This window comes from Leopardus geoffroyi, chromosome C1 (genome assembly GCF_018350155.1).
Source record: "Leopardus geoffroyi isolate Oge1 chromosome C1, O.geoffroyi_Oge1_pat1.0, whole genome shotgun sequence".
Taxonomy (NCBI): domain Eukaryota; kingdom Metazoa; phylum Chordata; class Mammalia; order Carnivora; family Felidae; genus Leopardus; species Leopardus geoffroyi.
The window spans coordinates 37,585,787-37,609,485 of NC_059328.1; the positions used below are offsets into that span (position 1 = coordinate 37,585,787).

Below are 23,699 nucleotides of genomic sequence, written 5' to 3' on the forward strand. Positions count from 1 at the left end.
GGTGATCCTGGGTGGCTCTCATTTCTGCCCCAGCTGGGGTAGGAAGGACCCAGAGGAGGCTAGGAGAGAATGATGAAGAGGCAGGACCAGGAGGAGCTAATGGGGAAGGGGCCCCAAAGAGCACTGAATGGGTGCATTGGTGATTAGCATTGAGGAGACCCGAAGAGGAGGGGGTCGAGGGACAGGCGGAAAGGGCGACGGGGCCAGAACCAGGACCGCACTGACCCAGTGGACATGGGGAAGGGATGAGGCTGGGTCCAGAAGGACTGACCCAAAGGGACGAGACCAAGGGAAGGGCGACATGTAGGTGGCGGGAGGGGAGGGGGGGGGTGGCTGTGAGCCTATTAAGGGGATTGGGGAAGCAAATCAGGGAGGAGGCGCTGTCCGGCGGGGAAGATCGGAGCTCTCTCCCCAGGCTGGGGAGGGGGAGGACGAGGGAGGGGGGCCACATCCATATAAGGCGGGTCGGCGGCCCCTGCTCTCTCCGAGTAGCGCGGGCAGGGGCGGCCGCATCCCGATGACTGGGCGCAGCGACATGGAGCCGCCGGCCGCGTTCTCGGGCTTCCCGGCCCTGCCCGCGGTCGCGCCGTCGGGGCCGCCGCCGTCGCCGCTCGCCGCGGCCGAGCCGGGGCCGGAGCCCGAGGAGGCGGCCGCGGGCCGCGGGGAGCCGGAGCCCGCCCCCGCGCCCGGCCCGGGGCGGCGGCGGCGGCGGCCCCTGCAGCGCGGGAAGCCGCCCTACTCGTACATCGCGCTCATCGCCATGGCGCTGGCGCACGCCCCGGGCCGCCGCCTCACGCTGGCCGCCATCTACCGCTTCATCACCGAGCGCTTCGCCTTCTACCGCGACAGCCCGCGCAAGTGGCAGAACAGCATCCGCCACAACCTGACGCTCAACGACTGCTTCGTCAAGGTCCCGCGCGAGCCGGGCAACCCGGGCAAGGGCAACTACTGGACGCTGGACCCCGCGGCCGCCGACATGTTCGACAACGGCAGCTTCCTGCGGCGCCGCAAGCGCTTCAAGCGCGCCGAGCTGCCCGCGCTGCCCGCCGCCGGCCCGCCGCCCTTCCCCTACGCGCCCTACGCGCCCGCGCCCGGGCCCGCGCTGCTCGCGCCGCCGCCCCCCGCCGCGCCCGGGCCCGCGCCGCCCGCGCGCCTCTTCAGCGTCGACAGCCTGGTGAACCTGCAGCCCGAGCTGGCGGGGCTGGGCGCCCCCGAGCCGCCCTGCTGCGCCGCGCCCGACGCCGGCGCCGCCTTCCCGCCCTGCCCGGCCGCCGCCTCCCCGCCGCTCTACACGCCCGCCCCCGAGCGCCTGGGGCTGCCCGCGCCGCGCCCCGGCCCCGGCCCCGGCCCGCTCCCCGCCGAGCCCCTGCTGGCCCTGGCCGGGCCCGCCGCCGCGCTCGGCCCGCTCGGCCCCGGGGAGGCCTACCTGAGGCAGCCGGGCTACGCGCCCGGGCTCGAGCGCTACCTGTGAGCCTCCGCGGCGGCCAGCCCCGCCCTGCGCGCCCCGTCCTGCCCGGCTTGGCTCGGCTCGGCTCGGCGCGCGCCTCGGGGACGGAGCGCGCCTGTGACACCTGGCCGCCCCCACCCCATTCCCACCTGTGAGCCCCCTCGGGGCGCTCCCCCGGCGCTGGATCGGGTCCCAAGTTCCAGAGCTGGAGCGCCACCAGCGAGGGAGCCCTGAGCCTTCGGAAGCCAGACTTTCGCTGTGAAGCCGCCTCCTCGACTGGCTGCTAACTTCTTCCGCCTTCCCTCGAGTTTTCACAACACATTCGAGGTCAGACTTCTGGGTTCATGACTCCATTGCTGTCTTGCCTCCATTTCCCAACAAGTTTGCCCCCACCCCCACTTACCTGTCTGCAATTTTTTGTTTTTTTTTTTTTTAAACTGGGAGAGAGCGCCCCTTCTGCACTGACACACCTGTCTATTTCAGTCCGGGAGGACAGTTCTTCGAGATTTCTGAACAAGCCTTACCAGGGGCTCCGGACTGAAAGGGGGGTTAGTGGGCTGCCCCACCATTTGGAAAACGTAGGGCTTATTGGGTTATTATTTTTTTAATTAAAGTTGGTTTGATTAAAAAGAAAGAAAAAAATCTTCTTCTGGGCTCGGTGTGCTGGCTGGTGACTTGGGGGAGTGGTTTGGGGGTGAGATAGGGGGTGAGTTTCATTCAGGGTCTTGGGTTGCCACAGGGTGAGCACCTGGTCCGTTATCAGGCAAAAGTTCACGAAGCAGGACTAGGATGTGATTAAGCCATAGCTGTGCACATAGTGGGCCTAGTAAAATGCCACCACTCGCTGCGTCCCAGAGGCTGGGCCAGATGAGAGGGTGTGCGCATGGCTGTATTTGGCTAGTGAGTTTGTCTGCTGTGTGGGATTATTCCCAGCTCCCATGGATAAAGGAGCATTGGCCACTTCTCTAACAAGCTCTTCTAGAATGTGCCAAGCACTGTTCAGGCACTGGAAATACATCATTAAGCAAATGGGTGAGGTCGCTGCCTAATGGAGGTTATGGATCTGTGGGGGAGACACATTACCCATCAGTCCTCAGAGAAATGAGATAAATGCTGTAGAGCCTTGCTCTCCAACTATGGTCCACGGACCTTCAACGTCACTTGGGAGCTTGGTAGAAGTGCAGAATCTCAGGCTCCACCTCAGACCCACTGAATCATCAGATTCTGCATTTTGACAAAATCTCCAGGTGGTTAGGATGCACTGTACTCTGAAGGAAAGGCACTGAATCAAGACTGGGGGCTAGATTTAAAGGGCTAAATCTCCCAACTTTAAGGAGGGGGACCATGAACCACACGTTCCCCCACCGAACTTCTGGAGCTGGACTCTGCATCATCATCTATGCTCCCTGTTGTACCTACCCTGCTAGATTTAAGCTGGGGCAGCTGCTACCTGAGCTGGTTACCGACTGTCCCCAGCACCACGGACAGGGCAGCTCAGAGGAGAGACTCAGAAGCTGCAGTTGGAGGGAGTTGGCCTTTGACCCTGTCCTGCTCCCTGGTGCTGACCCAAATGGTAAGCATCAGGCTTTTCCAAGCTCCCCTGCCCCAGGACTGCCAGTCTAGTGGGACCTGGATTGGGGGTCGGGGAAGGGGATCATGTGTCGAGTTCAGGGTGAATGTGACTTGCATGATGGATGTTGGATGTGCCTGATGCACCTCTTAGTGACAAGGATTTAAAGCTCTGGAGTGGTGCTGGAGGGTAAGGGTGGAGACTCAGCAGCTCATAGGGGAGAAAGGGCAGGAAATCTGAGAAGGCAGGGAAGGCCCTCTTTGGTGGTAGGACACTGGGTAATGACTGTCTGGTATGAAATGCCCCGAATAGACACCCTCCTTTAGCTATTAACCCCTTTGAGGAAGAGTCAGACCTAAGCTGCCTGAAGCATAGGAGCCCTTCACTTAATGCTTGTTGACTGACTGACTGACTGACACGATGTTGTGCCTAGCTTACTGAATAATGACTGGGCTGACAGTACTTTGGCAACTTCTTATCCATTCCTACTTGCAGTCCTTGCAGTGACTTGCAAAAGAGGCAAAAGAGGTGGAGGTGGGGGCTATTTCCCCATTTGTCACATGAGAAAATCGCCCCTCCCTGGAGTCCAGCAGGTAGCAAAGATCCAGCCAGTCTCTTCTCTAAGGAGTAGAGTTCCATAAACATCAAAATATAAACTTTCTTCTGTTTCAAATGATGTTACAGCTCTTCCTCCTGCCTCAGAGCACCTCTTGATAAAATCCTTCCAAATCCAAAAACTTTCCAGAGGAGAGGAGAACCTTTCTCAGTCTATTGAAACAGGAAGTACCTTGTGAGCTCTGATTTCCATTCTCGTCACTGTCCTACAGTTCTCTGTCTTGGAACTCTGGGATCTTGGGACTCTGAGGACAAGGTGGGAAATGTCTGTCCAGAAATACTAGAAAGGTCACTACTAAACTGGAAAATCAGAGAGATTTTTTAAATGCCTCTTTAATTTTCCTTTATTCAACAGTGTCGGGCTTGCTATGTGCCGGGCCCTGTGCTGGACTCTGAGGCCAACACAGAATCTGTTTATGCCCTCACAGAATATGCTACATGTCATAGAATGCCCTAAGAATTTTGACACCTTGGTAGATGTTGAACAAACAAAAACAAAAGCCCTAATTCAACTCTTGTCTTTACAAGTGCCAACCACTTATCTAGAAGTAAGATTTCAATATGATTCTCTCTTCCTCCTTTTAGGGGAAAATAATCTGAATAGAGCCTTTAGGAACCTTAAGCAAATACTCCCCCCTTCATCCTTGTAGAAAACTAGAACCTATCTTTAATCTGAAGACACGTTTTTGGCACTTAATTTTTGTTTTTATTAAATTGAAACAAGCATATAATCTAACAAGTCAAATAGCAAAGGCCTATGAGAGTGCCTTGCCTACTGTCGGGATCCCTGTTTTGTTCCCTAGAAGCATTTACTTTCAATTCCTGTTTGTCTCTTTTGGAATATACTTCCACATTTCTGTTCTCTTGAAACAGTAATGATTAATTTCCTATCATAATAATCATTTACCGCTAAAATCATTATTTCTTTCCATCCCTGCCCAAACCATCAGCTTTTAGCATTTACATTCTGTTACCATATGAATATTGTTCTCAGATAAGCTGCTAGTGCATCATGACTACAATTTTTTTTTTTTTGGTGCAACTTTTAACTTTTCCTGGAGTCAATGCCTTATTTTTTCATTTGCCTAGCTTTCTTTGTCCCTATGGCTAAATCTTCCTGTATTTTCCGAAAACATTGGGGTATACTTTTTCATGAGGTCAAACTTATCAGGAAGTCTGTCATTGCTGTTGGTGGTTGTATTCTTCCTTTCCTGGGAGTATTTCTCTTAGAGTTCTCTGTCTTCCAGATCCGGTATGAGCTGACTGCTCTCCATGTCTGCTGCACAGATGTGGACCTGAAATTTCTCATCAGTGTTATCCTTGGGATTCCTTGGAATTCCCTCCACTTCTGTCCAGTGCTGGATTCTCTGCTTCCTGGATTCCACCTCGTCTTTTTTCTTGGTTTATTTCTTTGTTTCAGTTGAGGTAAATTGTGGGAGAAATTTTGCACATCTGAAATTAAGATAATTATTTTAGTACGGGAAGCTAAGTGTGCACTTTGACAATGAAATGGTTGGCCCAAAGCTCTACCTTTGTAGAGTCTTATTTGCGGAGGCTGAGGAGGAGGGGAACGGGAAATTGTTTTATGGGTTCAGCATGCACTATGTATGGGGAAGCTGGGATGGTGGCTCAAAGTTATGGAAATGAGGGGTGCCTGTTTTGGCAGGAAGATAAGGCAGGGGACAGTTCTGAGTTCCTTATAGGAATATATAGGTGAGCTGAGGGGGTTGCTTCCTGACCTAGGGAGACTTGGAACACTGGATGGATGGCTTTGGGCCCAGGATGGTGCTGAGCTGGTTAGACAGTCTGTTAGACCCAGTTCAAGAAGTGGCCAACCTCACCCTGACAGGGGGAACATTGGGTACATAGAAAAGTGACATCCTTGGAAGGGACATAGGTAAGCAGATCAACAGAGAGGCTCCTTCGTGCAATTTTCAGGGCCGGGGGCTTCACTTGGGAAGGCAGAGGGAAAAATGTACAACATGGAAAACCCTCTACTATTAGTGACTTGGTTGGTTTTAAGCCCATGTGAAGTACCTGTTTGGGAGATCCTGGAAGTATGAGGTTGGGGAGGATTTTGAAAGGTACAGGAGGCTAAAGTAGTCTTTTTTAAACAAAAAAAAATTCTGTGGACCCCCAGTATTGACCTAGACCTTAACTTTTTTTTAAGTTTATTTATTTATTTTGAGGGAGAGAGTGCGCGCACGTGTGCATGCACACACACACACACACACACACACACACACAAGTGAACGGGGGAGGGGCGGAGAGAGAGGGAGAAAGAGAGAATCCCAAGCAGTCTTTCCTGCTCTCAGTGCAGAGCCCATCTTGGGGCTTGATCCCATGAACTATGAGATCATGATCTGAGCTGAAATCAAGAACAGGATGTTCAACCGACTGGACCACCCAGGCACCCCAATCTTAACTTTTTATTATAATATCATTTAGTATGTGCAGATATAAAATTCTTAGACTTGTACCTTGTATGCAACTATAAAACAAAAATTTAATTCACAAATTAAGTTCAAACAGAGCTACAAAATAAAAATTCATATTTATAACATTAATCAAATGTAAAAAAGATATTGTTTTGCTGAAGCTAAATAAATCACTTGCACCATAATTGTGGCCTTGAGCGCTCCATCACAGTCTTTTGGGTTTGGTATGGCTTGAGCCACGATGCCTAAATTCATCCACCATTGTTTTCTTTTGAATGAAGTACAAGCATTCCTTCATATAGCAGGCCATGCCACCAACTGGCCCAAACACAGCATTTACTTATAAAGTCTACATTATTTTTTGCCTTATCTCAAGATTAAAGTAGTATTACTTGGGGTGCCTGGGTGGTTCAGCCAGGTAAGTGTCCAACTTTTGATTTCAGCTCAGGTCATGATCTCGGTAGTTCCCGAGATCAAGCCCTGTGTTGCACTCTGTGCTGACAGTGCAGAGCCTGCTTGGGATTCTCTTTCCCTCTCTCTCTGCCCCTCCTCCGCTCATGCATGCTCTCTCTCTCTCTCCCAAGATAAATAAATAAACATAAAAAAATAAAAGTAAAACAAACAACAAATGTAAATGAAGACTCTAAATATCAGGTCTCTGATATTTATATCAGGAGGTCATGGAAGTGGTCAATTATATGCTTATATGAATGTGTTTATATGAATGTGAAATGAAAACACAACATTCAAGAAATGTTCATAAATTCCTACATGTATAAGAATATGTTCTTGGCCACATTTTGAATTAAGTCCTTGAAAATTAAAAAATGCTTATCTAGGGGAGCCTGGGTGGCTTAGTTGAGTGTCCAACTTCAGCTCAGGTCATGATCTCGTGGTTCATGAGTTCAAGCCCCGAATCAGGCCCTGTGCTGATAGCTCAGAGCCTAGAGCCTGCTTTGGATTCTGTGTTTCCCTCTCTCTCTGCCCCTCCCCCACTCGTGCTCTGTTGCTCTCTCAAAAATAAATAAACATTAAAAAAATGCTTATCTAAGTAACTCTCAGGTTAGAGGAAAATTACTATACATAAATTTATAAAGGTGAGAAGAGTACATATTAATCTATAGGATGTAGTCAAACCTGTGCTCAGAGGAAATTTCATAGCCCTAAATATCTATTAGAGAGGATCTGGGGTGGGTTGGGGTGGGGAGACCAATGAAAAGGTTATTGCAGTATCCAGGCAGAGAAGGATGGTAGCTTGGTGGAGGTAGCAGTAGCAATGGAGGGAAACAGGTATACAAAGGTATAGAAATGATCAGCCATTTGGCTAAAATCTTTCTATTCCACAGAGGTTACAAACTTTCCCATTTAATCATAGCCTCATGCCGACCCTGAAAGCTTGGGGTGGTCAGTTGACTGGCACACAACCTGGTCTGGCTTGACTGATTTGAGGAGTGACTAATCTCAACACACTGATTAGTACAGAAGAAATGGAAAACACTGTCAGAAACTCCCTCCATTGCTCCCACCAGAGAGCACCTAGACTAGCTGATTTTACCCATGAATTCTGTCAAACCAGCAAGAAACCCATTTTTCCAGTTTATATAAATTGTTCTAGAACACTGAAGAAATGGAAGACATTCCAATTCTATTTAATACGTTGTCGAAGCCTGATAAAGAAGGGGTGAAAATGCAAAATATAGCCATCCTCACATCTGAAAGCAGATGCAAAGTTCCTCAATGAAATAGCAGCAAGTCGAATCTAGTGGTGTATTACAAAAAAATGCACGATCAAACACAGTTTATTCCTGGAATGCAGGGTGGCATTATTAGAATTATCAGCTCCAATTTACAGGATATGAAATTGGGGCTCATAAAGGTTAAGTGACTCACCTGGGCGAAGCTTAGAACTTGACTCTGGTACACCTGACTCCAAAGTCATTCTCTGCCTCTGAGGAAGAGGCAAGTGGAAGTGGAAACTGGGCTCAACCCCCCCCCCCCCCCAATTCCTCTATTCACCCTATTTTCCGCCACGCCCCTCCACGGTCCTGATCTGGAAAGGTATCTTCCAACCCAAGTGACAAGTTTTAGTCTCCTTTGTCTTTCAGTTTTCTACTTCCTTCCCTTCTGAGCTCCATTCTCTCTGACCCCTTTCCCTGTACTCCTGTCCTCCCTCCCTCTCCCCTCATCAATTTGGTGGAGACAAGAGCGCCACCTATTGGCCACCTTTTATGTACCTGATTGGAGCAGGAAATCCAGGGAAGGAAGCCAGGATGCATTTGGATGCTATTTTGGGCTGGGAGTTGCTTCTGGTGGCTGGAAGTCACTTGCTCCAGTGGGGAACCCAGTTGCTTAGTGTGGAAGAGGAAAACTAGCTGCAGTTACCACTTCTCCTTGGAAGTGCTCCCAGGTCTCCCGTCCTCCTCCATTCGTCTTGGCAGCTCTTGGTAGCTGCCCCGTTGTAGGGGGGCTTGGAATGGGGTTATAGTAGGCAGTCCCAGCTGCCAAGAATTGATCTACTCTGTGAGAGAGAAACAGAGGAAAGTGTGCTGAGCTGAGGTCAAGAAATCTGAGGTCTGGTCAAGCACTCAGGCAACCCCTTTACTTTCTCTGTCTTTCACAGCGATTCTCAATGCTCTCCAAGCCCCATGACTGTGTGCTCCTCCCCAGCTGAGGACTCACATGAACCAGATACTGCCCCTGCCTCAGAGGTGTCAAATATAGGCGGGAGACAATATAGTGTGTAGCGTGCTGACAAGATGAGGGGGCTTGTAGGTCACCTTGGTCACTCACCAGTGAGAACCTCTGCTCAGCCTCAATCTCCTCTGAAAAAGGGAGAATGTGCCCTGCCCTCTTTGCCAGGGTGAGATGGCTTTTGTTTTTTTAAAAAAACTTTTTAAATGTTTACTCATTTTTGAGAGACAGAGAATGAGCAGGGAAGGGGCAGAGAGAGGGAGTCACAGAATCTGAGACACAGAATCAGACTCCAGGCTCTGAGCTGTCAGCACAGAGCGCGACGCAGGGCTCGAACTCACAAACTGTGAGATCATGACCTGAGCTGAAGTCAGATGCTTAACCAACTAAGCCACCCAGGCACCCTGGGTGAGATGGCTTTTGTAACTGCTAACGTCACTGTGATGGTGGATGAGGATATACTACCCTGTCTCACTCATTGGGCAGCCTCACCAGGCTGGGCATGCAGGGCCTTGTCCTGAAATACCCCTTGTCTGGAGGCTGGGCTTGAGGTTTGGGCAGTGGAGGAGAAGTAGAGACAAGAGGGCTCCATCCTGCTTGAGCATCAGACCTTAAGCCTCAGACTGGCTCCCTGAATTGTGTAGGGGCTAGGGCTTGGCGGGCTTCACAAGGAAGTCTTCCTGGAGGAGGTGAGCTCTCGTTTGGGGTCTTGAAGGAAAGGAGAAGGTCTGCTATTCCGGTTTCTATAAAACCCCCTTTCCTCCATCCTAATCCCTGTCCAGCTGGGCAGACTGAAAAAGTCTGACTACTTCCAAAGCAATTTAGGTGGGTCCAAGACAGGAGGAAGAGACAGAGGGATGGGGAAGAGAAGAGCAAAAGGGTAAGGTAGAAAGTTTGGGGTCCTAGCGAGCAGACTCACCTACTTCCCTGCCTGATGGGCGACAGGCCAGAACCCGAAGGCATCCACTAGATTGGGCTTCTATGTCCCTGCCTTCAACATTAGCCACCAACCATATTTTCAGGTTGGGGCCCACAGGAAGTGTTTAGCACATAGTTACACTTTTTCTATTCACACGTTCTACATACTTAGCCTTATTCATTAGGATGATTCCATTGTTTGCTTGAAAGTATTTATTCAATTGTCAAATAGGCTATAAATTTACTTGGCTTTAAAATTATAAAAAGAAAGTATTCAGTGAAAAGTCTCCCTTCCATTTTTGTCATTTATTTGCCCCAACAGATAATCATCTATTAATTTTTTATTCATCCTCTTAGCTATTTTTGTTGTATATACAAACCAAAACAAATATATATTATTTTCTCCTTAAAAAAACAAAACAAAATGGGAAGCATAATGTTTACCCTGTTGAGTATCTTGAATTTTTTTCACTCAATAATATACCTTGGGGGTCTTTCCAGATCAACAGATAAAGGGCTTCTTTATTCTATTTTACACAGTATACTATTTCCTCATATAGATGTGCCACTATTTGTCCTCTTATCAATGGACATTTACATTGTTTCCAAGCTTTTGGCATTCCCAAACCAGTTGCAATGAGGCCTTATACATATATCAGGTGTGCGGGTGTATGTGCAGGAGAAATTTCTGGAAGTGCATTTCCACGCAGTCCTTGTCAGGACACCAAGCTCCCTGTGACCACACTGGCTCTTTTGGTAACTGTCCACTTTTATTTCTCAAAGGGCCCCTTGGTGACTGTGGTCAGAATTCCACTTTCTTAGGACTGTCCTCTCCCCAGTGATCTTCCCATCAGAATCTCTCACTAGGGCCCCTCACTAGATGTTTTGCTCTGGATCTGGGAAGACTGGGCACTTGCCACCTCCACTCTGGGCGGGGTCTGTGCCCTGGCCATCAATCTGTCCAGAGTAATAGGCTCCTTCTCCTTTCCAGTCCCCAGACCCTGGGCATCAGTGGCAGGTGTAGGAAGTTCGCTCTTCGGACCTCTACTGTTCAGGCCTCAGGCCTCCTGCCAAATGCTGCCATCTCCCCTTCTCTGCCATCCCCTGTCTCCAATTGTGATTCCCTTCTTCTCATCACAAGGCAACGTTCCTCTCCGGCCTTGGATTTCCCATTTCATCGGGAGCAGTCCCAGCTTTGTGGGAGAAGTGGATGAGGGAAGATCCAGCAGCAGACTCCCTGTGAGAGGCATGCATGTGACTAAGGGGGAGCCAAACTCCACTTCGTAAAACAAGGCCCTCAGCAGCCTGGGAATGTCTGGGTTGGCCCAAACCTGTGATGTCAGCTCCTGTAGCAGATAGCACCATTCTGGCTGACCTAGATCAGGATGAGCAGGAGCTTGGGCAGGTCAAGACCATGCAGAAACAGGGTTATTATTACTGCTGTGGATGGCAATCACTCATGTTTGGAATTGTACGTAGGGCATGGTAGTTAAGAGCCCTGATCCTTGAACCAGACTGTTCAAAACAGGTGATGCACTTCTTACATGTGGATAAGGATAAGGAAACAGAGGACCTGGGAGGGGCAGAGGCATGTTTGAGATTATACAGGAAGGCAGGCACAGGGATGAGAGTAGATCTCAGGCCCCTCGACTCAGGCTCCACTGCTCCTCTCCAGTCACAAGAACATATCGGGGGGAGATGCATTCTGCTAGAAGGCTGGAGCAAGCATCCTCAACAATGTGAAGGTTGGAGAAGCCAGCCAGGATCCTCACGGAGGCAATCTGACCCATAGTTGGCTCCAGCTATAGTACTAGGTATCAGGAGTCCCTGTGAGGTGGCAGGCTAGAGAATTTTCTTGGTTTCTGTCTCCAACCCAGCTATCTGGATCCTTCACAAATGAGGAAACTGGCTTTGGAAGGTTATTTGTTTGAGACAACTACGAGGTGGGGACATAATTTGAACCCCTCTCTGACTTGTAGTCCATCTGCTGTACCTAGATGCCTCTAAGATTCCTATCCAGTGAAGGGCACCTGGGTGGCTCAGTCTGTTAAGTGTCTGACTCTTGATGTCAGCTCAGGTCATGATCTCATGGTTTCTATGACCCGTGTAGGGCTCTACACTAACAGCTTGGAGCCGGCTCTAGATTCTCTCTCTCCTCTCTCTCTGCTCCTCCCCGGCTCATGCTAATGCTCTCTTTCTTTAAAAATAAGTGAATTGGGGCGCCTGGGTGGCTCAGTCGGTTAAGCGTCCGACTTTAGCCCAGGTCATGATCTCACGGTCCGTGGGTTCGAGCCCCGCATCGGGCTCTGTGCTGACAGCTCGGAGCCCGGAGCCTGTTTCAGATTCTGTGTCTCCCTCTCTCTCTGACCCTCCCCTGTTCATGCTGTGTCTCTCTCTGTCTCAAAAATAAACATTAAAAAAAAATTAAAAAATAAATACAAATAAGTGAATAAACTAAAAAAAAAAAAAAATTACCCCAACATTTCTATCTAGTGATTATCCAGCCTCTGCTCACACATTTCCAGCGATGGAGAGCTCGCCACCATCAATGTAGCCTGTCACACCTCTGAGGGACAGCCCTATTGGAATGCTTTCCTTCCATTGGAGTCATGGATATTGAGTCTCCTGACAACCTTCAGGCTCCCTTTTGCCTGGGTTTCTGTGCTCCAGGTCAACGTTGTAGAGATTTGAAGATGGGGACTGTGTCAACCCTGGGCCCTTTATTCTCCAGGCTAATGACCCTAGACTGGTCCTTTGTGTCTTTGGGCATCTTCCCATCCCCTCCTGTATTAATTAGGGTTAAGTTCAGCTGTGAGTAACAGACTCCACCCTGCCCCCTGCAAAGAAACTTCCACAACAGTGGCTTAACCAATATTGAAATGTGTTTTCTTTTCACATAAGTCTGTGCGGGTGGTTCAGGGTGGTGTGGTACCTCAAAGGTTTCAGGGACCCAGGATTCTTTTCTCTTGTGGTTCTGCTGTTTGTGAAATTCAACTCAAACTAGCAGAACCTCGTTAAACTTAGCTTAAGAAAAGGGAGAATATCATTAGAATGTCTGGAAAGTCGAACATGAAAAAACGCTCAACATCACTCATCATCAGGGAAATACAAACCAAAACCACAATGAGATACCACTTTACACCTGTCAGAATGACTAACCTTAACAACTCAGGCAACAACGGATGTGGGCGAGGATGTGGAGAAAGAGGATCTCTTTTGCATTGTTGGTGGGAATGCAAGCTGGTGCAGCCACTCTGGAAAACAGTACGGAGGTTCCTCAAAACACTCAAAATAGAACTACCCTACGACCCAGCAATTGCACTACTAGGCATTTATCCACAGGATACAGGTGTGCTGTTTCGAAGGGACACATGCACCCCCATGTTTATAGCAGCACTATCAACAACAGCCAAAGTATGGAAAGAGCCCAAATGTCCATCGATGGATGAATGGATGAAGAGGTGGTATGTTTATACAATGGAGTATTACTCGGCAATCAAAAAGAATGAAATCTTGCCATTTGCAACTCCATGGATGGAACTGGAGAGTATTATGCCAGGTGAAATTAGTCAGAGAAAGACAAAAATCATATAACTTCACTTATATGAGGACTTTAAGAGACAAAACAGATGAACGTAAGGGAAGGGAAGCAAAAATAATATAAAAACAGGGAGGGGGACAAAACAGAAGAGACTCATAAATATGGAGAACAAACTGAGGGTTACTGGAGGGGTTGTGGCAGGTGGGATGGGCTAAATGGGTAAGGAGCACTAAGGAATCTACTCCTGAAATCATTGTTGCACTATATGCTAAGTAATTTGGATGTAAATTATAAAAAAAAAAAAAAAAAAAAAAAAAAAAAAAAGAACGTCTGGAAAGTCGAAGAGTTCTAGTTTCAGGCAGAGCCAGGGGACTCGGCACTGGTGTTAAGCTATCTCTCTCTTTAGGCTGTTTCCCTCTGTGTACAGGCTTCAATGTCAAACAGCATTCTCCATGTGACCTTCTGGTACGAAAGGAGAAGCACCCCTCCTGCAGTCCCAGAGCCCATATATACCAGAGCCCCAGACTCTCCATATCCTGCAGTCCCAGAGCCCCAAAATCCCAGAGCCCCAGAATCTCCATATCCTGCAATCCCAGAGTCCATTTGTCAAATCTTGTTGAAGGAATGACCAGCTCGGCTTAGGTCACTTACTCCTGCATAGACCAGCCACTGGGCCTTGAATCTGCAATGCTATCGTTGATCACGCTGGGTTGTCTGTCTGCTCTTGGAAGTAAGTGTGAGGGACACAGAGATTGGACGGTCCCATCAGGGGACTATGGGAGGGGAAGTCTTACCCAGCAGAGAGCTGGGACATCCAAAAACTGTGAATGTGTTCAGTTCATCATGGTAAGGAGATTGAATTTTGTCTTACAAGCAATGGGGAGCCCCTGGAAGATTTTGGCAGGATTTGGCTGGTTCTAGTGGTCACAACATTTTGAAAAGAAGGAAACTGAGGCAGAGAACACGAGAGAGAAATCCAATGAGTGCTGGGGTCAGGGACCATGGAAAAACTATCTCTCACAGGGGGGACATGTTATCCCTTCAGTGGGGACTGATGGAGGAGAAACATGTCTGTCTTCAGAGAACACACATTTCCATTGGTGATGTCATCTATCTTTCTGGGGAGTCCGAGACAAGAGGGAGAAATACGTCATGCCATTCGTTCATTCACTCGTTCAGTCCTATATCCACATGTCTAACATCCACTGAATACCTACTATGTGTTCGGTTTTGTCCCTGGCAGGAGGCAGAGTGATTGAGAATGATGAGGAATATTTAATGAGCTCTTTCAAAGTTTCAGGCACTGGGCTGAGTGCTTTATATGCATTATTTCATTTGATGCTCACAACAACTCTATGAGGTAGGTAATTATCATCCCCACTTTGTAGAGGAGCAAGAGCGAGGATGAAGGCAACATAAGGAGCATTCTCAAGGAGCTCACAGTCTACAGGGGGTGACAGACCCGAAAACCAGTCATGACAGTGGAGGGAGCTAAGTGCTTTGGGGGCACACGGGCAGGAGCCCCTCAGAGCCTGGCCAGTGTGAGATGTTGTCCGGGGAAGCATCGCATGAAGCCTGACATTTGAAACGGGTAGAGGGTTAGGAGGACTGAGTCAGGCAGGAGTGAGCCTCATGCAAAGGTACAGACGTGAGAAAGGGAGAGCAGTTGTGAGTGGAGTGCAGGGGTTGCAGGGGAGGCTGGACAAGCAGGCTGGGGCCAGGCAGGCTGGTAACCTGTGCAGACAGATGAGCAGGTTTGGGGCAGTAATTACTGGGGCCTCATGGAAATTGCATGAAATTCACCCTCCTAGCTTCTCCTTTAACTTATTAATTGCAAGCACTAGATGGCCTCCTCCTGGGGCTCTGAGGTCTCAGCAGCACCCCCTGGGTGTGCATTAGCAGCAGGGGTTTCTTGGCTCCCCCTCCCTTCCCAGGACAGAGGGGAGTGTGGTAGTTGCTTGATTCGAGGCTGTGCCCAGCCTCCAGCCCATTCACCTCCTGATGTGGGACACTTAGCCAACCCCTGAAATTTGTTAGGGCCCTTCAAAGTAGCTTGATCTGGGCTAGGGTTGAGGAAAGGGAGTCTGACTTTCCAGGGCAGCTCTGCTCCTTCTTCCTTCCTGCCCCACCCTGGAGCAGTGACCACTCCCACACCCCATTTGGCCTGTATTTCCCCTCTCCTATGTCAACCCCCCCCCCAACCAGTCCTCACCCCTCAACATAAGCCCTTCCCCACATCCAGGTGAAGTGGAGAGGGCTCTTGGCTTGGGAAGTGAGAGGTTAGGGATCTAGTTCCGCCTCTGCTACCAATTTGCTGTGTGACCTCATGCAAGCCAGCCCTCCCTCCGGGTCTCAATTTCCCCCTCTTGGAAACGAACTTTGAAAACCTACAGTCCAATTTTGGGATAAATGACTTCAGTCTTTATTTACTGGAGGGAAAGAAAAACAGCACACCCAGCGTGCAATGCAAAGGGTGGGTGGAGTATATGGATTAACGGCCTTTTGGGGAAGGGCGAGGCAGGAAGCAGGTCGGCTGTGCAGCGCGGTGTGCGAGCGCTGGAGTCAAGGGTTCAGGCTTTCAATTCTGAGGAGCTCAGAGCAGAAAGAGAGCAAGATGCTTCGGGCTCTCCAGAGGGCTTCTTTCTGGAGGAAGCGGGATTTGAGCAAGGCTTTGAAGTATGAGTACAGGTTGGGAAGGGACACAAGCATGCGCAAAGAGGAGTCCGGAGGTTATGAGTCTCTGGATGACTTTGCCAAAGGGGTGGGGTGGAGAAAGGGCGCTTTGGTCCTAGACCTGGTCGTCCAGTTCCTGACTCTCTGTGTGGACGCGCCGCTCCTCCAGAGGTCGCTGTTCCCCAGGAATCCGTCACCTGCATCTACTGGGCAAGGCCGAGACTCCCTCTGGTCTCCTCGCTCTGTTTCTGTGGGGCTTACGCGGCTCCACACGGGCTCCAGAGCGGTCAGGCAACCAGCATTATGTCTCCAACCACCCAGGGACTTACGGTCTCACCAGCTACCCTACCTGGGCCTCCGAAAGGCTAAAGGCGACGGCGTGTGTGCGTGTGCGTTGCGTCGGTCACCGGGTTCGGGCGGCTGGGCCCCCTCCTCCCTTCCCTCCAGTCTTGCCCCACTTCAGGGCTGCGGAATTGCGTCCGGGTCCGAGGTTTTGCTGCTCCAGCGGCCGACGTGCAATGGGGTGGGCAGGAGGCCGCCGCTAGTCTCCTGGCTCTCCGCAGCGCCGTGACCGTACGCTCTCCTCTCTCTCCCGGCTGTAGTCCCAAACCCGTACCCAGGTTTGCACCCACACATCCTCCTTCCCCGCCAGGGTCACGCGGTGGGCCTGGGGTGGGTTCGCAATTCCCACGAGGTCGCGCCGCTTCGGGCTCTGGGGTAGAGCTGTGGGCCTGGATCGCAAGGCTTCCAGGGCAGTCCCCTCAATCGTGCAGATGGCAGGATAACACTCGGGACAGGCGCCGGTCGGACACAGAGCCACCACCGTCCGGAGGGGCACACACACGCGGACAGAAAAACAGACCCCCGGACACAGAAACCCAGGACGCACTTAGACAGTAGGGGCACTTACCCCTGAGGCTGACGCTCTGACACACCTGGAAGCGTCCCCTTGACCCCTGCCCCCAGCTGTGTGTCTCTCAGGCGAGGGGGAAGCCTGTGGCAATGCGGTCGCCGGGAATCCAGAGCCCCAGGTCCGGCGGCTGCGGGGCCGTGCTGTTTTCACCCTGGGCCCGCAACCCTCTTCCCACGAACCAGGGTCCGCAGGCTCCGCAGCTCGCTCAGGTCTCAGCCGCCGCGCGGTGCTGAGGCCGTAGGGGGGGCTCAAGCGAGCCCCCCCCCCCCCCACTACGAAGTCCCAGGATAGGGGTGCTGGGAGGTGACCATGGCCAGGCAGGGTGAAAGGAGAGAAAGACGTTTCCTCCGAGAAGTGGAGGGTACGCGAGGTGTGGGCAACAGCGGGCGGGCAGGGCAGGTGGTCGGCGGCGGTGAAGGCGCACCCGCTGGGAGCTCGGTCATTTCTGTGCAAGCAGTGGGTCCGACCTCTCTCTGAACTCTGACCCGGAGCCCGGCTCCTGTGTGGGGGGAGCCCCGCCGCCTGACGTTCATCCTTGCAGGTCTCCGGATCTGGAGTCTCCCGCCTCCCGCCCGGGCCGGGGAAGCCAATCGCTCTGGAGCAGGCGGAGATCCGGGTGGAGGAAGGGATCGAGAGACGTCCCGGCTTCAGCCCAACAACTGTCTCGCCCCAGAGCTGTAGCCGGATGGGGGAAGGGGAAGTGGGGGCGGCTGCGCAGGTTTCACCGCTTTCCCCTGGGCTGGCAAGGTTTGTGAATAAAATTAGAGAAGTGTGCGGGCGGGGTGTCCCCCTGTCCGGCTCAGGCCGTGCTCGGCTCGCAGAACTCACAAGGAGGCAAGGCCGCGTGCGGTCGGGCCTTGCAGCGTCCCCGCCTCTTGCTAGCTCCGCGCCGGTCTTCGCCACTTTCGCGATTACTTCATCATATTCTCATAACCATCTGATAGCTCTCGCTTTCCCCTCGCAGAGAACAGCACGGTTACAGCGACCATGAGAAGGAAAGGGAGGGGCCATAAACGGAGGGACACCACCGAGAGCTAGCAACGCATCACAATAAACAGGCAACAACTCCCCGGTCTGAACATTCTGGAGAGGACTCCGTCCCCCCCCTCCCCCCCCCTCCCGCAATGGGCGACCCCAAACACCTCCTTCCAGTTGTTTCTTGGCTGCTGGAGGGAGGTGGCCAAATAGTAAGGCAGAGAAAGGAGGCTGCAGGACCCCACTAGTGATACTGTAACCAAGACCCACAGAGCCTGTGGCCTCCTGCTTCTTGAAGGCTTCAGGCATGGGGGCTGAAGCACAAGTTTCGCCAGAGGAAGTGACAGACTCACCAGAGATAGCGAACGCCACCGGAAGACATAGAAGAAGCTGACCCCACTGTGGGAAAGCTGGTGCCAGGGTACAAGTGCAGGAAACTAAATGCATTCCATGTGTCCCGTAGCCCTTCTCCCAGCCCCCAGTTTTCACCTACTCCTGGCATTGCTCAAGACAAATTGGCCCTTCTAGATTTACACTAGAACCTTGGAAGGGATGAGCGACTCCCAGAAACACCTCTCCCCAGGGAAGAGTGGAGCTTGGTCAGGGGCTAAGCAGACTTATTTGGATAAGTAAAGGAGCTCTGGCCTGAGAGTCTTGACACTTGGGTCCAAGCCAACCCTGGGAGTAGGGTGAGGGGCTTTAAAAGCCTGGCCAAGTCACATGATCTCCTGAGCCTGTTTCCACTTCTGTAAAAATGTATGTGGGCTTGAAGGGTCCGGATGATTCCTTAAGATCATGTTCCACCCCCACATTGCAGAATAGGGGCTAGGCATCCAGTATCCCTTTTTCCCAACCTGGGTCTCAGCAGCAGGGCCAGGCAGAGGCTGGGGTGGCAGCCGCAGCTGCTGGGTAGAATTTGCCTGGACCATCAGAACCCAGGATATCTGGGCAGCAAATGCCTCAGCCGGTCTTACCCTGAAGCTGGGCAGGAGGCTGGAGCCTGGGGAATCCGAGAGTGCTGACAAAGAAGGGAGTTACTGGTTCATGGCTGCCACTTTAGAAATGAAGACATTCTGAAGGTGAGATGTAGTAAGCCGATGCCAATGTCGTTTTTCTATTTTCTTAGATACTAGCAGAGAGAGCTGGGCTGGAGCTGATATGTGGTACACAGTGTGGGGTGTCTGTGAGTGTGGGAGAGTGTCCATGAAGTAATAAGCAAGCTTAGGGTATGTGTAGGTTGCCAGATAAAATAAATCTGCTAACTCTAGCAACCTAGGTATGTGAGCTTATTTGGGCTGATGCAAAAAATTTCTTTCCAAAGCCCCTTCATCTTTTTTTTTCCTTTACCCTCCCCCCCCCCAGAGGGCCTTATCTCCTAGAAAATTCCAATCCCTCAAGGCCTCTAGTCCCTGCCCAATTTCTTGTCCATGGTTTGAGGACTGGCCCTCTTCTCTTCTTTCCAAAGACAGTCTGTTTATGTACACCCATCACGCTAGGTGGATCCCCTTGGTCTGAGGTGTGTGGTTGTGAGGGGATCCGAGGACTTTCTCTCCCAGGATAAGAGCAGCCAGACCTGCTTGCACTCTCCTCTGCTCTTAGTCAGATGGCACGGGAGGATGGAGACCTCTATCATGAAGATTAAGTGACAAGCACCCAGCCCTGCTCTATCTTGTAGGAGCCTAGGTGAGTCCCTTCCTCCTTCTGGGCCTCTGTTGCCACATCCGTGGAATGGGAGAGTTACATTTACACCAGATTATTTCATAGACTGGAGACTTAGATAAAAGAGAGAATGTATTCACTCTCACATCAACCCTGCTGAGATACAGCCTGCAGAGGCTGCAGCCCCCACCCTTCTCCCAGCACTTATCTTCAGGGGACCTACTTCAGCAGTGACCCGAGAGGGTTAGATAACTCAGTTATCCCAGCAGGGGTAACCCAGTCGAAGGCTAGACCAGAGCTTGGGATCAGGATGGGAGGCTACCCCACCCCCACCTTCTTTCTCTCTCCCCAAGAGTCTGCAAAGTGCTCGCAATACCCTCTTCCTAAGTAGCCTAGAGTGATATAGCTACTTTTAGGTATTAGCATGAGGTAGGTGCTTTTAAATCTCACTTTTATAGAGGAAGAAATAGAACACAAAGAGTTTAAGAAATTTACCCAAGGTGACAGAGCTGGGAAATAATAAAGCCAGGACCAGAATCCCAGCAGCCTAATTTCAGAGTCCCTGCTCTGAACTACTAGGCAAAGGAGAAAACAGGCTGGGTAGGGGAAGCAGCTTGCTGATTGTCATACAGCCTTGTGAAGGCTGAGGGTTCTGGGTCTCAGGCCTCGCATGCCGGAGCTTTGACCACTGCGCGGCGCTGGCGGGGCAGCAGCCCGTCCATCAGCTCAGTTCTTGCCCACAACCAGGGCCCTCACCTCTGTCTCACCCCCCCTCCCGGGTTGAGACGGGCCCAGTCTGAGCTGGAGATACTGGTTGCTGGGTTCCTGGTCAGGGAGGAAAGAGACTTAATAGGATGGGCAGAAACCCGGCTGGTGAGAAGAAGAGCACAGGACCAACCTTGTGTGCACAGGATCCTGAGAGATGAGGCAACGCTGGCCCAGGGCTGAGGTCAGGGTTCATTGAGGAAGGTCTCTGTGGGGGTCCTGCTGCTGGTCCGTAGAGCCTAAGGGTCCGGGGCCGGCCAGAAAGGGGGGGGGGGCAGCCCTGCAGTGTGACTGGGGGATGGGGGAAATTGAACGAGGGATTCTCGACCCCCAGAGACACCCAGACAAACGCAGGGTTTCCACTGGAAACGGAGGCAGAGATTCACTGAAGGCGAGAGACACAGAGTCACTGAGCCCAAGATAAACGGATACAAAGACGAAAAAGGGCGGAGTACAGGCAAACTCAGAGCGATGGCTCAGTCCGGGCTCCCGGAATGCGGCCAGAGCGCCGCAGAGAAGCTTCGGGGAGAGCCCGACAGGCGGGCGACGCGCTCCCGGGTCTTCCCGCACACACTCCCGCGTCTGGAGTCCCGTGGCGCCGCAAGAGGATGTGTGGCGGGGTCTCGGCCTTGGAAGGGAGGAGAGGAGCGCAGCCGGAATCTCTCACCTCTCCGAGGCCCGGGGCCGAGAGCGCCAAGTTTGCTCCTCGCGATCACTCAAGTGCGTCTCCCTTTGGGCCGGAAGCCGCTCGGGCTCCGGCGGGCCCCGCGCTGGCAGCTTGCGTCCGCGCTTCTCCGGCTCGCGCTCGCGCTCCAACTGCGCTTCGGTCTTGGTGGCCCCCAGGCGCTGCCTTGGGAAGATGATAGGTGGGGGCGTCGCTACTTCTCCCGGCGCCAGCTGGTGCCCTCGTGAACCTTAACATCCAGGGTCTGAGCGCACTGAAGGCAGCGGCTCCAGGGAGCGGAGCGTTTGCGGGATCTGCGGGAAAGGAAAGACCCGCCTCCGGCCACCGGAGCCAGCTCCCGCCGCGGCGGCTGTTGGTTCCCGCCGGGCCCCTCCGCCGAGGCACTCCGCCCGCCCCCTCCCGTCCCGCCCCACCCCGCTCGGGGAGCTCCGCCCCGGGTTCGCGCTCTTCCGCCTTAGGCAGCCGCGAGGCGGGAGGGACTAATCCCCCTACCCCCCATCCCGGGAGGGACCGGGGGCCGAGACCGGCCGGGGTCAGGGGAAGCCTCAGCTTCTTCCGCCCGCGCCCCAGGTGCAGGCGCCCTGCTGGGGCTCCCGGGGCAGAGGAGGGGGCAGCCAGTCGGGTGCTCACCGAGAGGTGAGAGCGGCTAGTTGGGCCACGAGGGGGCGCTGCGGAGCTGGGGACACCCCTCCCTACCCGCCTCAGTCCCCCGCCCCCTCCCCGCCCGCGCGCAAAACACACTCGCCCCAGAGGCAGCGCGGCGGAGCCCGAGCCGCGGCCGGAGCGGAGCCGGGAGAACGGCGGTGGCGGCGGCGGCACCATGACCCTGGGCAGCTGCTGCTGCGAGATCATGTCCTCCGAGAGCTCCCCGGCCGCTCTGTCCGAGGCCGACGCAGACATAGACGTGGTGGGCGGCGGCGGCGGCAGCGGTGGGGGGGAGCTCCCTGCCCGCTCCGGGCCCCGCGCCCCCCGGGACGTGCTCCCCCACGGCCCCGAGCCTCCCCCGGAGGAAGCCGAGGCGGACGCAGCAGAGGACGAAGAGGAGTCCGGCGGCTGCTCGGACGGCGAGCCACGAGCCTTAGCGTCCCGGGGGGCGGCGGCCGCCGCAGCGGGAAGCCCCGGGCCAGGCGCGGCGGCGGCCCGGGGCGCGGCGGGGCCCGGGCCGGGACCGCCGTCGGGGGGCGCGGCGACGCGGAGCCCGCTGGTGAAGCCGCCCTATTCGTACATCGCGCTCATCACCATGGCCATCCTGCAGAGCCCCAAGAAGCGCCTGACGCTGAGCGAGATCTGCGAGTTCATCAGCGGCCGCTTCCCCTACTATCGGGAGAAGTTCCCCGCTTGGCAGAACAGCATCCGCCACAACCTCTCGCTCAACGACTGCTTCGTCAAGATTCCCCGCGAGCCGGGCAACCCGGGCAAAGGCAACTACTGGACGCTGGACCCAGAGTCGGCCGACATGTTCGACAACGGCAGCTTCCTGCGGCGCCGCAAACGCTTCAAGCGGCAACCGCTACCGCCGCCGCATCCACACACGCACCCTCATCCGGAGCTGCTGTTGCGTGGCGGGGCTGCGGCGGCGGGGGACCCCGGCGCCTTCCTGCCGGGCTTTGCCGCTTATGGCGCCTACGGCTACGGCTACGGCTTGGCTCTCCCGGCCTACGGCGCACCCCCGCCGGGCCCGGCCCCGCACCCGCACCCACACCCGCACGCCTTCGCTTTCGCCGCCGCCGCCGCCGCCGCCGCGCCCTGTCAGCTGTCGGTACCCCCGGGCCGCGCCGCTGCTCCTCCACCCGGACCTCCGACGGCCTCGGTGTTCGCGGGCGCAGCCTCGGCTCCGGCCCCTGCGCCTGCCCCGGGCACAGGGTCGGGCCCTGGCCCCGCAGGCCTGCCCGCCTTCCTTGGCGCGGAGCTGGGCTGTGCCAAAGCCTTCTACCCTGCGTCGCTGAGCCCTCCCGCAGCCGGCACCGCGGCCGGTCTGTCCACCGCCCTCCTGCGCCAGGGCCTCAAGACGGACGCGGGTGGTGGTGCGGGCGGCGGGGGCGCCGCGGCCGGCCAGAGGCCTTCCTTCTCTATAGACCACATCATGGGCCACGGTGGCGGCGGGGCAGCACCCCCGGGCGGAGGCGAGGGCTCCCCGGGATCGCCATTCGCGGCGGCGGCGGGTCCTGGGGGTCAAGCCCAGGTCTTGGCCATGCTGACTGCCCCAGCCCTAGCTCCCGTGGCCGGCCACATCCGCCTCTCGCATCCCGGGGACGCGCTCCTGTCCTCAGGGCCCCCGTTTGCCAGCAAAGTCGCCGGCCTCAGTGGCTGCCACTTCTGACCACGTCGAGCTCAGGGCCAGTTAGGCCCGCACTCCTCAGCCTCTCCCGGGAGCTCCTGCGGTCCCAGCGGAACTCAGGGAGTCTATTTATGAAGAGTCTCCAGACCTTGAGTCGGCGCGCGTGACTTGGCACTTCAGGAACAGGCTCCATGCTCAGAATCTTGCCGATAGTTGGGACGAAGCGGGCTCCATCGCTCAGGGAGAGGCCCAGGTCTACGCGATGAAGTCGCAATTCATGATCCCATTCCAATTTCAGCAGTTAAAGGGGCGGCGGGGGGTGGGGGGGGAGCCTTCACTTTTTCCCAGCCTCTGCGCCTCTCAGAGGCCCCGGAGGAATGCTTTCCCGGAGGGATGTCTGCCCAGGCCCTGCGGATTCCGCCAGAAACACCAACTGCGCACAGAGAGGTCTCCCTTTCTGCCTCTCCCTTACTTCTTCCCCAACTTTGAGGCCCTGCTTGTCCAATATTATAATTTAAAGACACTTATTAT

The 23,699-nt window shown here is 53.8% G+C and overlaps 2 protein-coding genes and 1 long non-coding RNA gene across 3 annotated transcripts; 2 read left to right on the forward strand and 1 right to left on the reverse strand.

The window, feature by feature from the left end:
- FOXE3 (forkhead box E3) lies at positions 1-2,094 on the forward strand. The gene has a single exon (XM_045477288.1). It carries the CDS (start codon positions 518-520, stop codon positions 1,469-1,471), a length of 954 nt encoding a protein of 317 aa, XP_045333244.1. The 5' UTR covers positions 1-517; the 3' UTR covers positions 1,472-2,094.
- Positions 2,095-4,322: 2,228 nt separating this feature from the next.
- LOC123597843 lies at positions 4,323-21,281 on the reverse strand. Its single transcript, XR_006712275.1, has 3 exons — positions 20,339-21,281; positions 8,305-8,588; positions 4,323-5,084 (listed from the first exon to the last, which is right to left on the reverse strand). It is a non-coding gene; the product is annotated as an uncharacterized LOC123597843 (long non-coding RNA).
- A 307-nt stretch (positions 21,282-21,588) lies between these two features.
- On the forward strand, positions 21,589-23,334 carry FOXD2 (forkhead box D2). The gene has a single exon (XM_045477287.1). The coding sequence runs from the start codon at positions 21,711-21,713 to the stop codon at positions 23,208-23,210; it is 1,500 nt and encodes a 499-aa protein (XP_045333243.1). The 5' UTR covers positions 21,589-21,710; the 3' UTR covers positions 23,211-23,334.
- The last annotated feature ends 365 nt before the right edge of the window (positions 23,335-23,699 follow it).

Coding starts and splice junctions, on each gene's coding strand:
- FOXD2 (XM_045477287.1), top strand. CDS start 21,711: ATGACCCTGGGCAGCTGCTGCTGCGAGATCATGTCCTCCGAGAGCTCC.
- FOXE3 (XM_045477288.1), top strand. CDS start 518: ATGACTGGGCGCAGCGACATGGAGCCGCCGGCCGCGTTCTCGGGCTTC.